This window comes from Lepus europaeus, chromosome 13 (genome assembly GCF_033115175.1).
Source record: "Lepus europaeus isolate LE1 chromosome 13, mLepTim1.pri, whole genome shotgun sequence".
NCBI lineage: Eukaryota > Metazoa > Chordata > Mammalia > Lagomorpha > Leporidae > Lepus > Lepus europaeus.
The window spans coordinates 64091464-64105854 of record NC_084839.1 but is presented as its reverse complement, the minus strand read 5'-3'; the positions used below and the strand labels follow the sequence as shown (position 1 = coordinate 64105854).

The following is a 14391-nucleotide window of genomic DNA, read 5'->3' as shown; positions in this document are numbered from 1 at the left end:
CTGCTGCACTTCCGATCCAGCTCTCTGCTGTGGTCTGGGAAAGCAGAAGATGGCTCAAGTCCTTGGGCCCCCACACCCACATGGGAGACCGAAACTCCTGGCTCCTGGCTTCAGATCAGTGCAACTTTGGCTGTTGCGGCCATTTGGGGAGTGAACCCATGGATGGAAGACCTCTCTTTCTCTCTCTGCCTCTCCTTCTCTCTCTGTGTAACTTGACTTTCAAGTAAAATAAATAAATCTTTAAAAAAAAATCTGTATAAAGATGAGTGCTTACTGGTTCGTACAGCTGCTTGACCTGATGAAAAAAGTCACCAACCCCCCACTACTAAGAGTCATGATTCACGGCGGTTTCCTGAAATGATTCCTTTAATTACAATTTATACAGAAGAGATATTTATAAATTCATAAAAAGCTATAAATTTATAAATAAAAACTAACACATTCATACATATTTAAGTCAGAAGTTCCCACCAAATAAGAGATTCACGTATGATATGAATCTGCTACATGTCCTTTAAAATGAAGATTATACATATTAACAGCGTTAGATTTTGACATCGGTGTTGCCCTGAAAGCTACTGAGGGTAAACGTGATTAAACCTTGGTATTTATGCGTCTGGCTGAGAATGAAGGGACTCGGGCTCAACGTGACATGGTTTCCTGTGACGGCCTGTAGAATGTCAGGTCTTCTTTAGAGAGTCCAAAGACAAGATAAAAAGGCACAGAGTTGGCATCAGAATCGATCTGCTGCCCTGCTAGCCACAGCTCGAATGTTGCCGTAAACCTTTGAGGGAGGATTTCCTACAAAGGAAAAAAAAAAGGAGCTGAAACCCATGTCTTCACACATGGAAAAACTACATGGAGGGAGCGTCTACAACCGGAAAAACAACAAGATCTTTTAAAATTTGGACCTATTTTTAAATTATCAGAAGAATCTCACAGGAAATCATACCCAAGTATTCTCCAAAAGGTGTTTGCAATTTCTAAGAACCAAAGGCACCCATTTTTCAAAATATTTCAGAAGAAGCCACTCTTGTGAGACCGGGGCACCAGGGAAAACCCCCTGTGTTTTCTGAGCAAGCTGCTGCAGCCCCATCACTCAGACGCGCCTGCCGGGGCTGCTGGGTGCTGACGGGGAGATCCAGCTGGTCAGTTACGCTGCAGAGGCCATGCCACAGCGCCCTTTCCGTTACCAAACACGATGCCCCTGCTGTGCTCAAATGGCTCTCTGCACTCCCTTAGGGAAAGAGCAGAGTCAAGCTTTATCAGCCAATACCTCCCTTCTCTTTAGCAGACAACTGGAATCTAAGCAAAAATACTAACATTCCTCCTTCTCTACGTCCACATCTGCCAACTCCCAAAGTTTCTACTGTCACTTTTAACATAACTCTAAACAGCTCTGCAAATGCGGTTTCACTTCCTAAAGTCTCCATGCTTTCCAGAGAGAACACCACAGAAACTGCCCTTACCCAGGATGAGGTTACAAATCGCGGTTCTCGCCATCTTGATGTTTTGGAAAGAGCCAAGGATGTGAACTTTCCTGAAAGACAAAATGAGACAAGTTAGCAACAAAAAGCACTTCTTCCTTAAGTCCTAGCATTCAAAAAGTTCTGGAAACTTACCATAGATATTTTTCCTAAAAGCAGGCAGGGGTGATGGCTGGAAAACTCCACAGATACACTAAAAGTTACTCTACAAAGGTGCACTTTATGGTAAGTGAAGTATACCCAATAAAAAAAAAAGAAAAAAACTGGCCAGCGCCATGGCTTAACAGGCTAATCCTCTGCCTTGAGGCGCTGGCACACCAGGTTCTAGTCCCGGTTGGGGCACCGGATTCTGTCCCGGTTGCCCCTCTTCCAGGCCAGCTCTCTGCTATGGCCCGGGAAGGCAGTGGAGGATGGCCCAAGTGCTTGGGCCCTGCACCCCATGGGAGACCAGGAGAAGCACCTGGCTCCTGCCTTCAGATCAGCACAATGCGCTGGCTGCAGCGGCCATTGGAGGGTGAATCAATGGCAAAAAGGAAGACCTTTCTCTCTGTCTCTCTCTCTCACTATCCACTCTGCCTGTCCAAAAAAAAAAAAAAAAAAAAGAAAAAGAAAAAGAAAAAAACCAAAAAGTTCCTTTATGGTGACCATCCAGTGAGTCCTCTCTATATGCTGGGGTTTTGCACACAGCCCTCATTTAATCCTCACATGACTTTTACTAGATAGACAAGTGTTATTCCATTGTACAGATGAAGAAAGACATTTAACAGAAATCTAGAAATCTGTCCAAGACCACATGTCAGCAGAGCTGGTCGCTGAATACCCAGAAATGCAAGTAATGTTATGTTTAATTACAACATATTTGGTTTCAAGTTCACAGCTTCCTAAAGATTATTTAAATTGCTTCACTACTCTGAGGATCATTCAGACCTTCTTATTGAGTATCTTCACTGACTGACTGAAATAAGGTTGATAATAAAGAATTTTGACTTTCTATCTTCAAAATGTTTTCACTGCGCCCTCTATAATAGTTACTGTTTAAATCCTCTTTATTGCAAACTTCTGTTAATAATCCCTTTAGCTTCTTGCAAAAACAGCTCTCAATTAGTGGCTGGTTTTACCTCCACAAACCATGTACCACCAGTCCTAGAGAAGGGGCAGGTGCCTTCCTGGCTCTCATGCCACATGCAGACCACTCACTGCCCTCCAACACCGAGCTTTGGGTTTGCTCTCTTCATACCGCATCATCTACACCCTACTCGCCATGGTCCATGGCTGTCCTTATGTATCATTCTCAAAGACTTTATCTCCTGGCTCTCTGTTCTCTGACTGCTCCCATCATGATTCCTAAAGTTTCACTATCTGAGAAGTCAGCTAACTACCAAACCCTAGCCTCTCAGGTCATATCCTTTACACCAATACTGGATCTTTTCTCCCATGCTACTCCATCCTCTTCCGTCCATGGTCATACCTAGTTCTAAAACCCTCCATGACTTCAATTTCAAATACTCTACTCCCACTCTATCACTCTATCTATCATTCCAAGTCTCACCACCTAATTCACCAATATCAATAACCCTCTGATCTATGGATCCTCCCCACCTGAGTCCATCTTGGCCCTGACATTCTACCACCCCCTTCTCTGCTCAGTCATCCATGGACCTTCCATTCACACAGAGTAAAAGCCAAAGTGCTCACCATAACCTCACAGCCCCATTATTTTAACACCTACAGTGGTGAACTCCGTGAGTCCACCAGGCCTGCCTGCTCTTTGCCAGGGGTGCTTTCTTCCTTTCCAGACCCCTGTGGATAGACTGGACACATACATACACATGGGCTCCTTCCCCCAGTGCCACTAGAATGGCCACAGTCATAAATCCAAAGAAAGAAAATCCAAGAAGGTGGAAATGGGTGGGTGGGAAGTGACTTCTCAGACCCCAGTAAAGTTACAGCTAAACTGGCAGTGGGAACATCGAGCAGAACACCAGGAAAGAGAGAGTATGGCCCAGGAGGCTCTAATAGCAAAAGGGGCAACAGTGAAAGCAGAACCCAGGATGAGGGCAGAGTGGGAGGGAGTGCTTTTGGAACAGAAAGCTCCAGGAGAGATTCTGAAATGCTGGATACATCTGAATATGCCACAAGGAGATACAAATGACAGAGAGCTTTCACTAAATTATGACACTGAAAATCAAGACAGCACACGTGGGGAAGGCGCTGTGGCTCAGCGGGTTAACGCCCTGGCCTGAAGCACTGGCATCCCATATGGGCACTGGTTCTAGTCCCGGCTGCTCCTCTTCCGATCCAGCTCTCTGCTATGGCCTGGGATAGCAGTAGAGGATAGCCCAGGTCCTTGGGTCCCTGCACCCATGTGGGAGACCTGGAAGAAGCTCCTGGCTCCGGATCGGTGTAGCTCTGGCCGTTGCGGCCATCTGGGGAATGAACCAGCAGATGGAAGACCTCTCTCTCTGTAACTCATTCAAATAAATAAATTAAAAAAAAAAAAAAAAAAAAAACACACACACACAAAAAAAACACAGCACACAGACACCTAACAATTACCTTCTCCGGGGGGACAGCAAAGTTGCAGAGCAAAGGTATCACAGGAATTCCCTAGCTCAGTTACAAATGTATCGAGCACTGAGTCCTGCCTTCTGCCGACACTGAATGTTGGCCTAACAAAAGCACCAAGGTGAGGTGGCTGTGTGAGGGGAAGTGTTGGAAATACTAGGTGTGTACAGCGCAGGAAGGAAAGGGATGAAAGAAAGCTTCAACTTTTATGGCAGGAAATCACCAATGAATCTGAAAAATAAATCAAGAAGCTGTATGTAAGCAAGATTTGCGGGATTATAGCCATAAATAACTTCTAAAAATTAGCCAGTGTTGAAATTAGGTCTTGCAAGGAGGGTGGAATAGAGGAAGGCAGTAGACATTGTCTATGTATGTCTTGCACTGATGAAAAATATTTAAAGTAGAAGACAAAAGAGGAAACGGAGGCAACATGAAAGATAAGTGTGAGTAGTTATGCTACTAAAAGAACCAAAGTAAGGAGGTAACAGTTGGAAAGAAATACAGGCCTGCAGACACACAGGCGGCATTGCTTCCCATCTGGTCTGCTGGCTATATCTGGAACAAATTGGTTTTAGTTTTGTATCTTGCTCACCCTGTACTCTTACTTGCCAGGTGATTAACAACTCACTGAACAAGAAAACTTTTACAGGTACATAACAGTCCATTTTATGGTGACATCATAATAAATATAAACTGTCAAACATACAGATTTCCAACTAGCCTACTTATAGCAACACTACAAAATACATCTCTTTAATTTCAAATAGCTTATAAACTATGGCAGTTTGCAACTTTCTGCCATGAAAGAAAAATACATAAGATAAAGTAATTCAATAGCAATGTTCTTCATAGTTAGCTCCAAACTGAAAGCAAATGCTCAATAATTGTGAATGGATAAACAAAATGCAACATTTCTAGAGAATGGACCAACACTTTCCAATAAAAGGAACTGCCAAAACACCCCCAAAAAATGAAGATTTAAAACACATCCTGACTAAATGAAGTGACACACCAAAACCTACATACTGTATTTCCATTTATATGAATTTCTAGAAAAGGCAAACCCATAGTGACAGAAAACAGATCAAGTTACTTGGAAACAGGGTACAGGAAGGGGACTGATAGCAAAGACACACAAGGGAACCTGTACAGTGATGGAACTGGGAGTGTGGTGGGGCAACAGGACTCTATCATGCTGGCCAAAAACTCACTGAACTGCAGCATGTGCTTGGCCTAGTGGTTAAGATGCGTGTATCCCGTCTTGGAGGGCCTAGGTTTGATATCAGGCTCCAGCTCTGGCTCCTGACTCCAGCTTCCTGCTGATTCACCCTGGGAGGCAGTGGTGGTGGCTCTACTGATTGCGAGTCTACCACCCATGTGGGAAATCTGGAATGAATTCCTGGCTCCTGGCTTTGGCCCTATCTGGGGACCACTGTGAGCATTTCAGAAATGAACTAGTAAATGGGAACATTCTCTCTGCGTCGCAAATCAATAAATTAATCAAAAACCAAAAGCACCTCATTGGATACTTAAAACAGATCCATTTCACTGTGTGTAAATTATGCCATAATAAAGCAGTTAAAAGAATCAATCCAACCAGTACATTTGAAGTGAACTTATGTAGGTTATAAACTTAATGATATACTAACCACAGTTTCATTAGCAAATCATTTACATCTTTGGATTTCCAAATCAACAAAAGCTTTTAGGGCTATACACGGTACTTTAAAATGTAGTGTTCATTTCCATGTTTTTGAAATGCCCAGTTCACAAAGCTTTATCCCATGGCTCCATATTCCAGACTCTAAGCTCAATGTATAAAAGATCAAAACTCTAACAATACATCTAGCTTCAGGTAAACAGGGCCACAAACATGGTGGTATAACTGTCCTAAAAGTATAAAGAATGTCTAAAATTTAGGTTCTAAATAACAATGAGCCCCCAGTTTAGAGAAAAATGAGATATTAAATAAAATTATTCCTAGACTTGGCTGCAGGCAGATGCCTCCTCCTCTCAGGCAAGGCTTCATTTCCCAGCTTCACGACATTATATAATCTTGGAGCCATCTGCCAGTGAGGATCCCCAACCCCCAACAGAGCAGCTTCACTTCCAGCACCCTCAGGATAAGTGTCTCTTAATTTATGTTCACAAATGAGCACTCCCCAGTTTTTTTACCCAGTGCACACCAAAGGCCTGGAGACAGAGAAGGGGTTTCAGAAGGTTCGTGGAGAATGTATATTATAAAAAAACTATGTATAGATTTAAAAATTTCTTTGCTCTAAAATAAACTTACTTTTAATGGCATTTACAACTTTGAAATTTCTCTTGTACTCATGTAATTATATATCTATCTCAATATGAAAGCAAACAGATACTTTTTTTTTTTAAAAGAAAGCCCCATAATGGCATTTGAAACACCTACTATTTGCTCTTGCCCATTGAAAAGATTCCATGATGCTACCTAAACCTTCATCCATGCAAACTGGTAAAGCCACTGTGGAAGTCAGTTTGCAGATTCCTCAGAAACCTGAATATAACCCTACCATACAGCCCAGTCATCCCACTCCTTGAAATTTACCCAAAGGAAATTAAATTGGCAAATAAAAGAGCTGTCTGCGCCTTAATGTTTACTGCAGCTCAATTCACAGTAACTAAGACCTGGAATCAACCTAAATGTCCATCAACAGTAGACCAGATAAAGAAATTATGGGATATGTAACCCATAGAATACTATGCAGCAGTTAAAAAAAAAAAAAGAAAAGAAAAGAAATCTGGTCATTTGCAACAAAGTGGAGGAATCTGGAAAACATCATGCTGAGTGAAATAAACCAGTCCCAAAGGGACAAATATCATATGTCCTCCCTGATCAGTGGCAACTAACCGAGCACCAGAAAGGAAACCTGTTGAAGTGAAATGGACACTACGAGAAACAATGACTTGATCAGCCCTTGTCCTGACTGTCGAGGAACAACTTATCCCTTTTAGTATTTTTTTTTGTTCTACTTAACACTATTAGTCGAACTCTTTAATTAACACCCAATTATTCTTAGGTGTTTAAATTTAACTGAAAAGTGATCCCTGTTAAATATAAAAGTGGGAATAAGAGAGGGAGGAGATGTACAATTTGGGACATGGCCAATCGGACTTGCCCCAAACAGTAGAGTTAGAAGTGTGCCAGGGGATTCCAATTCAATCCCATTAAGGAGGCATATACCAATGCCATCTCACTAGTTAAAGTGATCAGTTTCAGTTCATAACTGATCATGATAGGATTAAGAGTCAAAGAAGAGATCACATAAACAAGACTAGTGTCTGCTAATACTAACTGACAGAATTAAAAAGGAGAGAATGACCCAACATGGGAGGCGGGCATGAACAAGAGTGTCAATTGTTAAATCAACAACAGGAGTCACTGTGCACTTACTCCCCATGTAGGATCTCTATCCTTAACGTGTCGTACTATGTGAATTAATGGTATAACTAATACTCAAATAGTAGTTTACACTTTGTTTCTGTGCGGGTGCAATCTGTTGAAATCTTTACTAAATACATACTAAATTGATCTTCTGTATATAAAGAGAATTGAAAATGAATCTTGATGTGAATGGGATGGGAGAGGGAGCGGGAGATGGGAGAGTTGCGGGTGGGAGGGAAGTTATGGGGGGGAAAAGCCACTGTAATCTAAAAGCTGTACTTTGGAAATTTATATTCATTAAATAAAAGTTTAAAAAAATCTTCATCCATAACATAAGTTCTTCTAACAGCGACTCTAAACTCATTGCTGAAGGAGAACAAAGCTGTAATTTCTAAAATTTTCTCACATAAGTGATGTTCAACATGTTCTGACAAATACTGAGTGTTAAAAGTAGGCATAAAATGTAACTGTTCTTTTTTTAAAACTAGCAAACAATGAAACAAAGTATGACAACAATTTATCAGATACTTACACATCAGCCAAAACTATCCGTGTCCGTGTCACATTCTCTATGGTGAATTTGGTTTTTCCTCCTTTGCCGGCGATTCTTCCGATTGCCCTAGACAGGTGGTCTCCCTTTAGGGGCTTAACTAAAGGAGAAAAGAGCAGATGTCAGGTGGCAAGTCAATCGAGTGCACTGTTGCTGCCACATAAAGTCTAATCATTAGTGCCCTTTTGCTACTAAGTAACACGGAACGTGCATTACTTTAAAAATTGCTACAAATACAGCTCCAGTCTATGCTGTCAGAGAAAACTGTGAGAGCCACAACACAATAAATACCAAGACAGCAACACAAAAGAACAGAATTCCAGAGGACAAGGTCACAACAGGCTTACCATCAGTTATTTCAAAAGACTCTAGGAAGAGGTCATCCAGTCTGATGAGGGCCAGTGCATCCTAGAATACACAAACAAATACCACGAAGCCCCTCCATTTAGACAACTGAGAATGAGTGAAACAGACAGCATTGTGAGGCTGAAAGTCACAAACCCTAGAACTGAGGAAAAAAAAAACCCAATCCACTGAAATGTTCACATTGACTTTATTCAGATGTCATAAATCACTCACCTCCACCTGAAAGCCCAGAAGAAAAGCTTTCACAAAATCAGCAGCTTTGGTCAGAGCACTGACATCCTTGGTTTCTTTACAAGTCTGATAAAAAAAAGCACGAGAGATAATAGAGAAAATACAATTGGGAATGAAAAAGAAACTATTTTAATGAGATGCTTTCCCATTATAATTTCTTTCATACTACCTTTCTCCAATCTATGCTTAAGACTCCTAAGTTATAAGTATAAATCATACATGGGCTAAGTACTCTGTAAAAACACAACCTTCCAGCCCCAGTGCTGGGCAGTTCTACCCAAAGACAGGCTACACCACATGAGTGACAGATTCGGGAGTTAATGGCAAGACTCCTCTGGCACAGTCCAATGGCTCGTGCTCTGATGGACTCCATCTGCTGTGCAGCCCTTCCCTGCCCTTCTCCCTCGTGGCAGGCCTCCCTGGGAGCCCTGACCTGGCTTCCGCCCTCCATCACCACTCACATGCTGATGCTTCCCAAGTCAACAACTGCAGTGCCAACCAGGTGTGTGTCCAGAACTGACGGGGAAACCAAGAATGGCTGAGGCAGGGACCCTGTCCTCAAAGACTTTATCCAGTATCTGCAGGAAGAGCAGCGACTCCTAAACCACCTACCATGGTAAATAACCTGCTTTACGCTCTGCCTCTAACACCACAACCGCAGAGGGTGCAGTGGCACAAACACCTCAATCTGTGAGAACAATTAAAAACTAAGACGTGAAAATGGTGACATCGGAACTAAAGTGTGATTCCAAAACTGCTCTCTCTCCTCACATACGGATGTGCAGTCCACTCGAGGATATCACGGCTGACAGATTTAAAACTAAGCTGGATTAGGTAACAAAGAAGTCCAACAGACTTCCACATGTGAAACTAGACCTGCTCTCTCCCCCGCTCTTTCGTGCTCTGCCTTTCAAATAAATACTTTTTTTTTTTTTCTGACAGGCAGAGTGGACAGTGAGAGAGAGAGACAGAGAGAAAGGTCTTCCTTTGCCATTGGTTCACCCTCCAATGGCTGCCGCGACCGGCGCACCGCGCTGATGATCCGATGGCAGGAGCCAGGTGCTTCTCCTGGTCTCCCATGGGGTGCAGGGCCCAAGTACTTGGGCCATCCTCCTCTGCACTCCCTGGCCACAGCAGAGAGCTGGCCTGGAAGAGGGGCAACCGGGACAGAATCCGGCACCCCGACCGGGACTAGAACCCGGTGTGCCGGCGCCGCTAGGCAGAGGATTAGCCTATTGAGCCGCAGTGCCGGCCTCAAATAAATACTTTTAAGATATATTTATTTTACTTGAAAGTCAGAGTTACACAGAGAGAGAAAGAGAGGCAGAGAGAGAGAGAGGTCTTCTATCTGCTGGTTCACTCCTCAGATGGCCTCAATGGCTGAAGCTGCGCTGATCCGAAGCCAGGAGCTTCTTCCGGGTCTCCTATGCAGGTGCAGGGGCCCAAGGACTTGGGCCATCTTCTGCTGCTTTCCCAGACCATAGCAGAGAGCTGGATCAGAAGTGGAGCAGCCAGGAAACAAACCGGCGCCCACATGGGATGCTGGCACCGCAGGCAGTAGCATTGCCTGTTAGGCCACAGCGCTGGCCCCACAAATAAATAAATCTTAAAACAAAAACTAGTTCCTAGGGCAGCGCTGTGGTGCAGTGGGTTAATCCTCCGCCTGCGGTGCCAGCATCCCATATGGGTGCTGGATTCTAGTCCCGGTTGCTCCTCTTCCACTCTAGCTCTCTGCTACGGCCTGGGATAGCAGTGGAGGATGGTCCGAGTCCTTGGGCCCCTGCACCCACATGAGAGACCGGGAGGAAGCACCTGGCTCTTGGCTTCAGATCGACACCGCTCTGGCCATTGCGGCCATTTGGGGAGTGAACCAACGGACAGAAGACCTCACTGTCTGTAACTCTACCTCTCAAATAAATAAATGAAAAAAAATAATAAAAACACTAGTTCCCAGTTCCAATCCTAGAGGTAAGTTTAGGGAAGCCCCACAGATACTGTAGGTCTTAAGTTTTCCTCTCTGCAAATAAGGAGGTCACAGAGAAATATCCTGAGTGGTCTCCAGTAGCATCAATATTCACTCCTGAGTCTGATGACTTTGGCCAACATACTCAACTTCCCCAATACTCAGTTTCCTCACATGGATAAGGTGGGGACATACCACCTATCTCTCAAGGCTGTCCTAAAAATCAAATGACACAGTACCACTAAATGTCTGGAATATAGCGGCATCCAATTTAATAATCCTGTTATAAATATGGCCAATAAGCACAATGAAATTTAGACATTCAAGAAATGACTAAAAATGGATTTATCAAAAAGGAGAAAGAACTTGAGCTATACCCTGAAACATGACTAGAACTAAGAAAATAAATGGAGCATGATGAGAATCTTCTTCACACAACAAAGCTACAAAAGAGTAGGCATGCAAAAAAATGGGAGTGAGGAATCTGCGACTGGGTCTCCTACTTGGAAGGCAAGTTCATTAAAAACTTAGCTTTGGGGAGGTCATGTGGCCAAGCAGTTAAAACACTGCTTAAGACGTCTATGCTGCAGGCTGGCACTGGGGTGTAGGAGGTAAAGCTGCCACCTGCAATGCTGGCATCCATTATGGGTGCCAGTTCAAGACCTGGCTGGTCCACTTCTGAACCAGCTCCCTGCTAATGGCCTATGGAGGCAGCAGAAGATGGTCCAAACACTTGAGCCCCTATACCCACGTGGAAGACCCGGAGGAAGCTCAGGGCTTCCACCTGGCGCAGCCCCAGCCATTGCAGCCATTTGGGGAGTGAATCAGTGGATTGAAAACCTGTGTTTCTTCCTCTCTCTGTTTAACTCTAAATTTCAAATAAATAAATATACCTTATTTATTTATTTACTTATTTTTAAAGATTTGTTTATTTGAAAGGCAGAGTCAGAGAGAGAGAATGAGAGACAGACTTCCATCTGCTGGTTCACTCCCCGAAGGATCCAAAGCCAGGAGCCAGGCACTTCTTCCAAGTCTCCCATGCAGGTGGGCCATTTTCTACTGCTTTCCCAGGCCATAGCAGAGAGCTGGATCAGAAGTAGAGCAGCTGGGCCTCGAATCAGCACCCATATGGGATGCCGGTGCCACAGGTGGTGGCCTTACCCACTATGCCACAGCACCAACCCCATAAATAAATAATCTTTTTTTTTTTTTTTTTTTTTTTTTTTTTAAAAAAGGAGGTCTGTGCCCCATATTCAAGTATCTGGTTTGATACCTGGCTCCAGCTCCTAACTCTTAGCTTCCTACTAATGCAGACCCAGAATGTCTGAAGTAACTGAGTTCCTGCAACCCCTGTGGGGAGACCAGGATCGCATTCCCAGCTCTTAGCTTCTGCTCAGGCTGGTCCTGGCATTGCAGGCCTATGAGGAATGAAGCTTGTGGCAAATGATTTTCCTGCCTCTCAAACAGAAAAATTAGGGGCAGATCTTTGGCACAGTGGTTTTACTGCTGCTTGAGATGCCTGCACCCTGAATTGGAGCATCGGGGCTCCAGTCCTGGCTCCGCCCTCAATCCAGCTTCCTGCTAATGCACACCCGGGGAGGCAGGTGATGATGGCTCAAGTAATTGGGTCCCTGCCACCACATAGGAGACCTGGATTGAGTTCCCAGATGTTGGCTTCAGCCTGGCGCAGCCCTGACTGTCGCAAGCATTTGGGGAGTGAAACAGTAGATGAGAGATCTTTGTTTCTCTTTTTAAAGAAGTTAACTATCCAAAAAAAAAAGAAAAAGAAAAAGACAAACAGAAAACCCAAACAAACAAAAAAGAAACCCTTTTGTGCTGCAAACATAGTTTTGTAAAGCTTTGCTTTATACCTCTGTCAAACCAATGTTTGACAATGTTATACTACTATATTTTAATGATCTATAATTACTTTAAAATTTATTGTATATGGGTGAAATGGTCATTTTTCCAATTACTGTTTATAACCATTGTCTATATTCCCACGAAACTAGGGTCTTTTTGCTTTTTACTTCTTAAACTTCTCATTCACCTTTTTCTTGTAATGTAAATTTAATATGTCATCTCAAAAACTGAAAAAAAGGGAAGAAGGCAGATAGGAGAGAGAGAGAAGAGGAGGGAGGGAGGAAATATCATTATGTTCTCAGAATTCTATCTACAAAGCTCACTGAATCTCTTAAAAACTACTTAAAAATCAAAATTAAAAAAATGTTTTAAAAATTTGTAAAAACAGGCTGGCGCTGCGGCTCACTAGGCTAATCCTCTGCCTTGCGGCGCCGGCACACCAGGTTCTAGTCCTGGTCGGGGCGCTGGATTCTGTCCCGGTTGCCCCTCTTCCAGTCCAGCTCTCTGCTATGGCCCGGGAGTGCAGAGGAGGATGGCCCAAGTGCTTGGGCCCTTCATCCACATGGGAGACCAGGAGAAGCGCCTGGCTCCTGGCTTCGGAGCAGCGCGGTGCGCCGGCCGCAGCGCGCCAACCACAGCGGCCACTGGAGGGTGAACCAATGGCAAAGGAAGACCTTTCTCTCTGTCTCTCTCTCTCACTGTCCACTCTGCCTGTCAAAAAAAAAAAAAAACAAAAAACAGCATTGCGGTCTGGAAAACGAGGCCTGAAGCCACAGAAGCCTGAATAGGTGGCAATGGAAACAGAGTGGCGCTCTACTGCCACGTCCCACGCTATTTTAAATTTACCAACAGAGCAGTGCTTCTTTTGTGTCATTAGCGTAGTCAGGAACAGAGATGAACTATACTCATTCTGATTATGGTATACAAAGCTTTACAATGGGAAAGTAGTACTTTTGGACATCGATTCTTGTAAAATTGGCAGCCAAAAAAAGAAGCCCAAAATCAATTAGTTTCAAATGTCTAAATCCTGGACTAACAACATGGAGTAAAAACAAAACAAAAACGTATTTGCCCTAAAAGAATCTCATTAAATATACAGTGTTTACAGGGCAGCAGGCGCTGAAGTTCACTACTCACACGCTTCTATGACAATCTCTTCACCCAGCCTTCCCGCCGTCCAATACAAACACAACATTCTACTGATGTCTGTGTGGAATGCAGCTTCCGAGGGCACCAGGGAAGACTAAGGCAAGTCTCTGCATGCCTTTTCACCCTGCAGCAGGGAAATCCAGACTATTGGGAAATGGTTGGCGTTCTTACCCTGATCTCCACATTCCTTGATTTCAAGTTAAAGCGAATCTGAAGGCCCAAGTGTTCTACAATAGGAGTGAATATCTTCATCCAGTTTTCCTTCAGCGGTGTGTACCTGTTGGCTGGGACTGGAATCTTCCTCGTTTCTTCTTTCCCACCCTGTAAAAACACACACACAAGTGAGGAGACGGCTGGAGGGTGGGGGTGGAGTCGTAAAGTGACAGCTGATCCTCAACAACTTTCCTTTAACTTAGTAAACCTCAAAACAGTCTCACGGTAAAGACGAGCCCCTTCCCCCCGCCCCGGGGGCCTTCAACACTGCCGCCAGGCCACGGGCTTGCCCGGCCTCGGTGCCCGTCCCAGGGGCCCCGCCAGTACCAGGAGTCCGTCCCCGGACAGGGGCGGGAAGACGGGCCTCTTGGCCGGCCGGGCCTCCTCGGTGTCCATGCGGCCCGCATCCCCGCCCTCCCCCGCTGCGGACAGCTGCTCAGCCTGCCGTTTCTTCGCTCGCCGGCCACCCTTGCGAGTGACTTGAGTGAAGCCGTCCTCGGGCCCAGCACCCTGTGTCTCCATCTCGGCTTCCATCTCCAGGAACCTCCGGGCCGGGTGGGCGCTCCCACTTCGAACACGTGCACGGCTG

At 44.4% G+C, this 14391-nt stretch overlaps 1 protein-coding gene across 1 annotated transcript; it reads right to left on the bottom strand.

The window, feature by feature from the left end:
• Positions 1 to 348: 348 nt before the first annotated feature.
• PNO1 (partner of NOB1 homolog) lies at positions 349 to 14390 on the bottom strand. Its single transcript, XM_062209560.1, has 7 exons — positions 14130 to 14390; positions 13761 to 13910; positions 8597 to 8680; positions 8365 to 8425; positions 8000 to 8117; positions 1470 to 1540; positions 349 to 801 (listed from the first exon to the last, which is right to left on the bottom strand). The coding sequence occupies exons 1-7, from the start codon at positions 14334 to 14336 to the stop codon at positions 734 to 736; spliced, it is 759 nt and encodes a 252-aa protein (XP_062065544.1). The 5' UTR covers positions 14337 to 14390; the 3' UTR covers positions 349 to 733.
• Between the last annotated feature and the right edge of the window lies 1 nt (position 14391).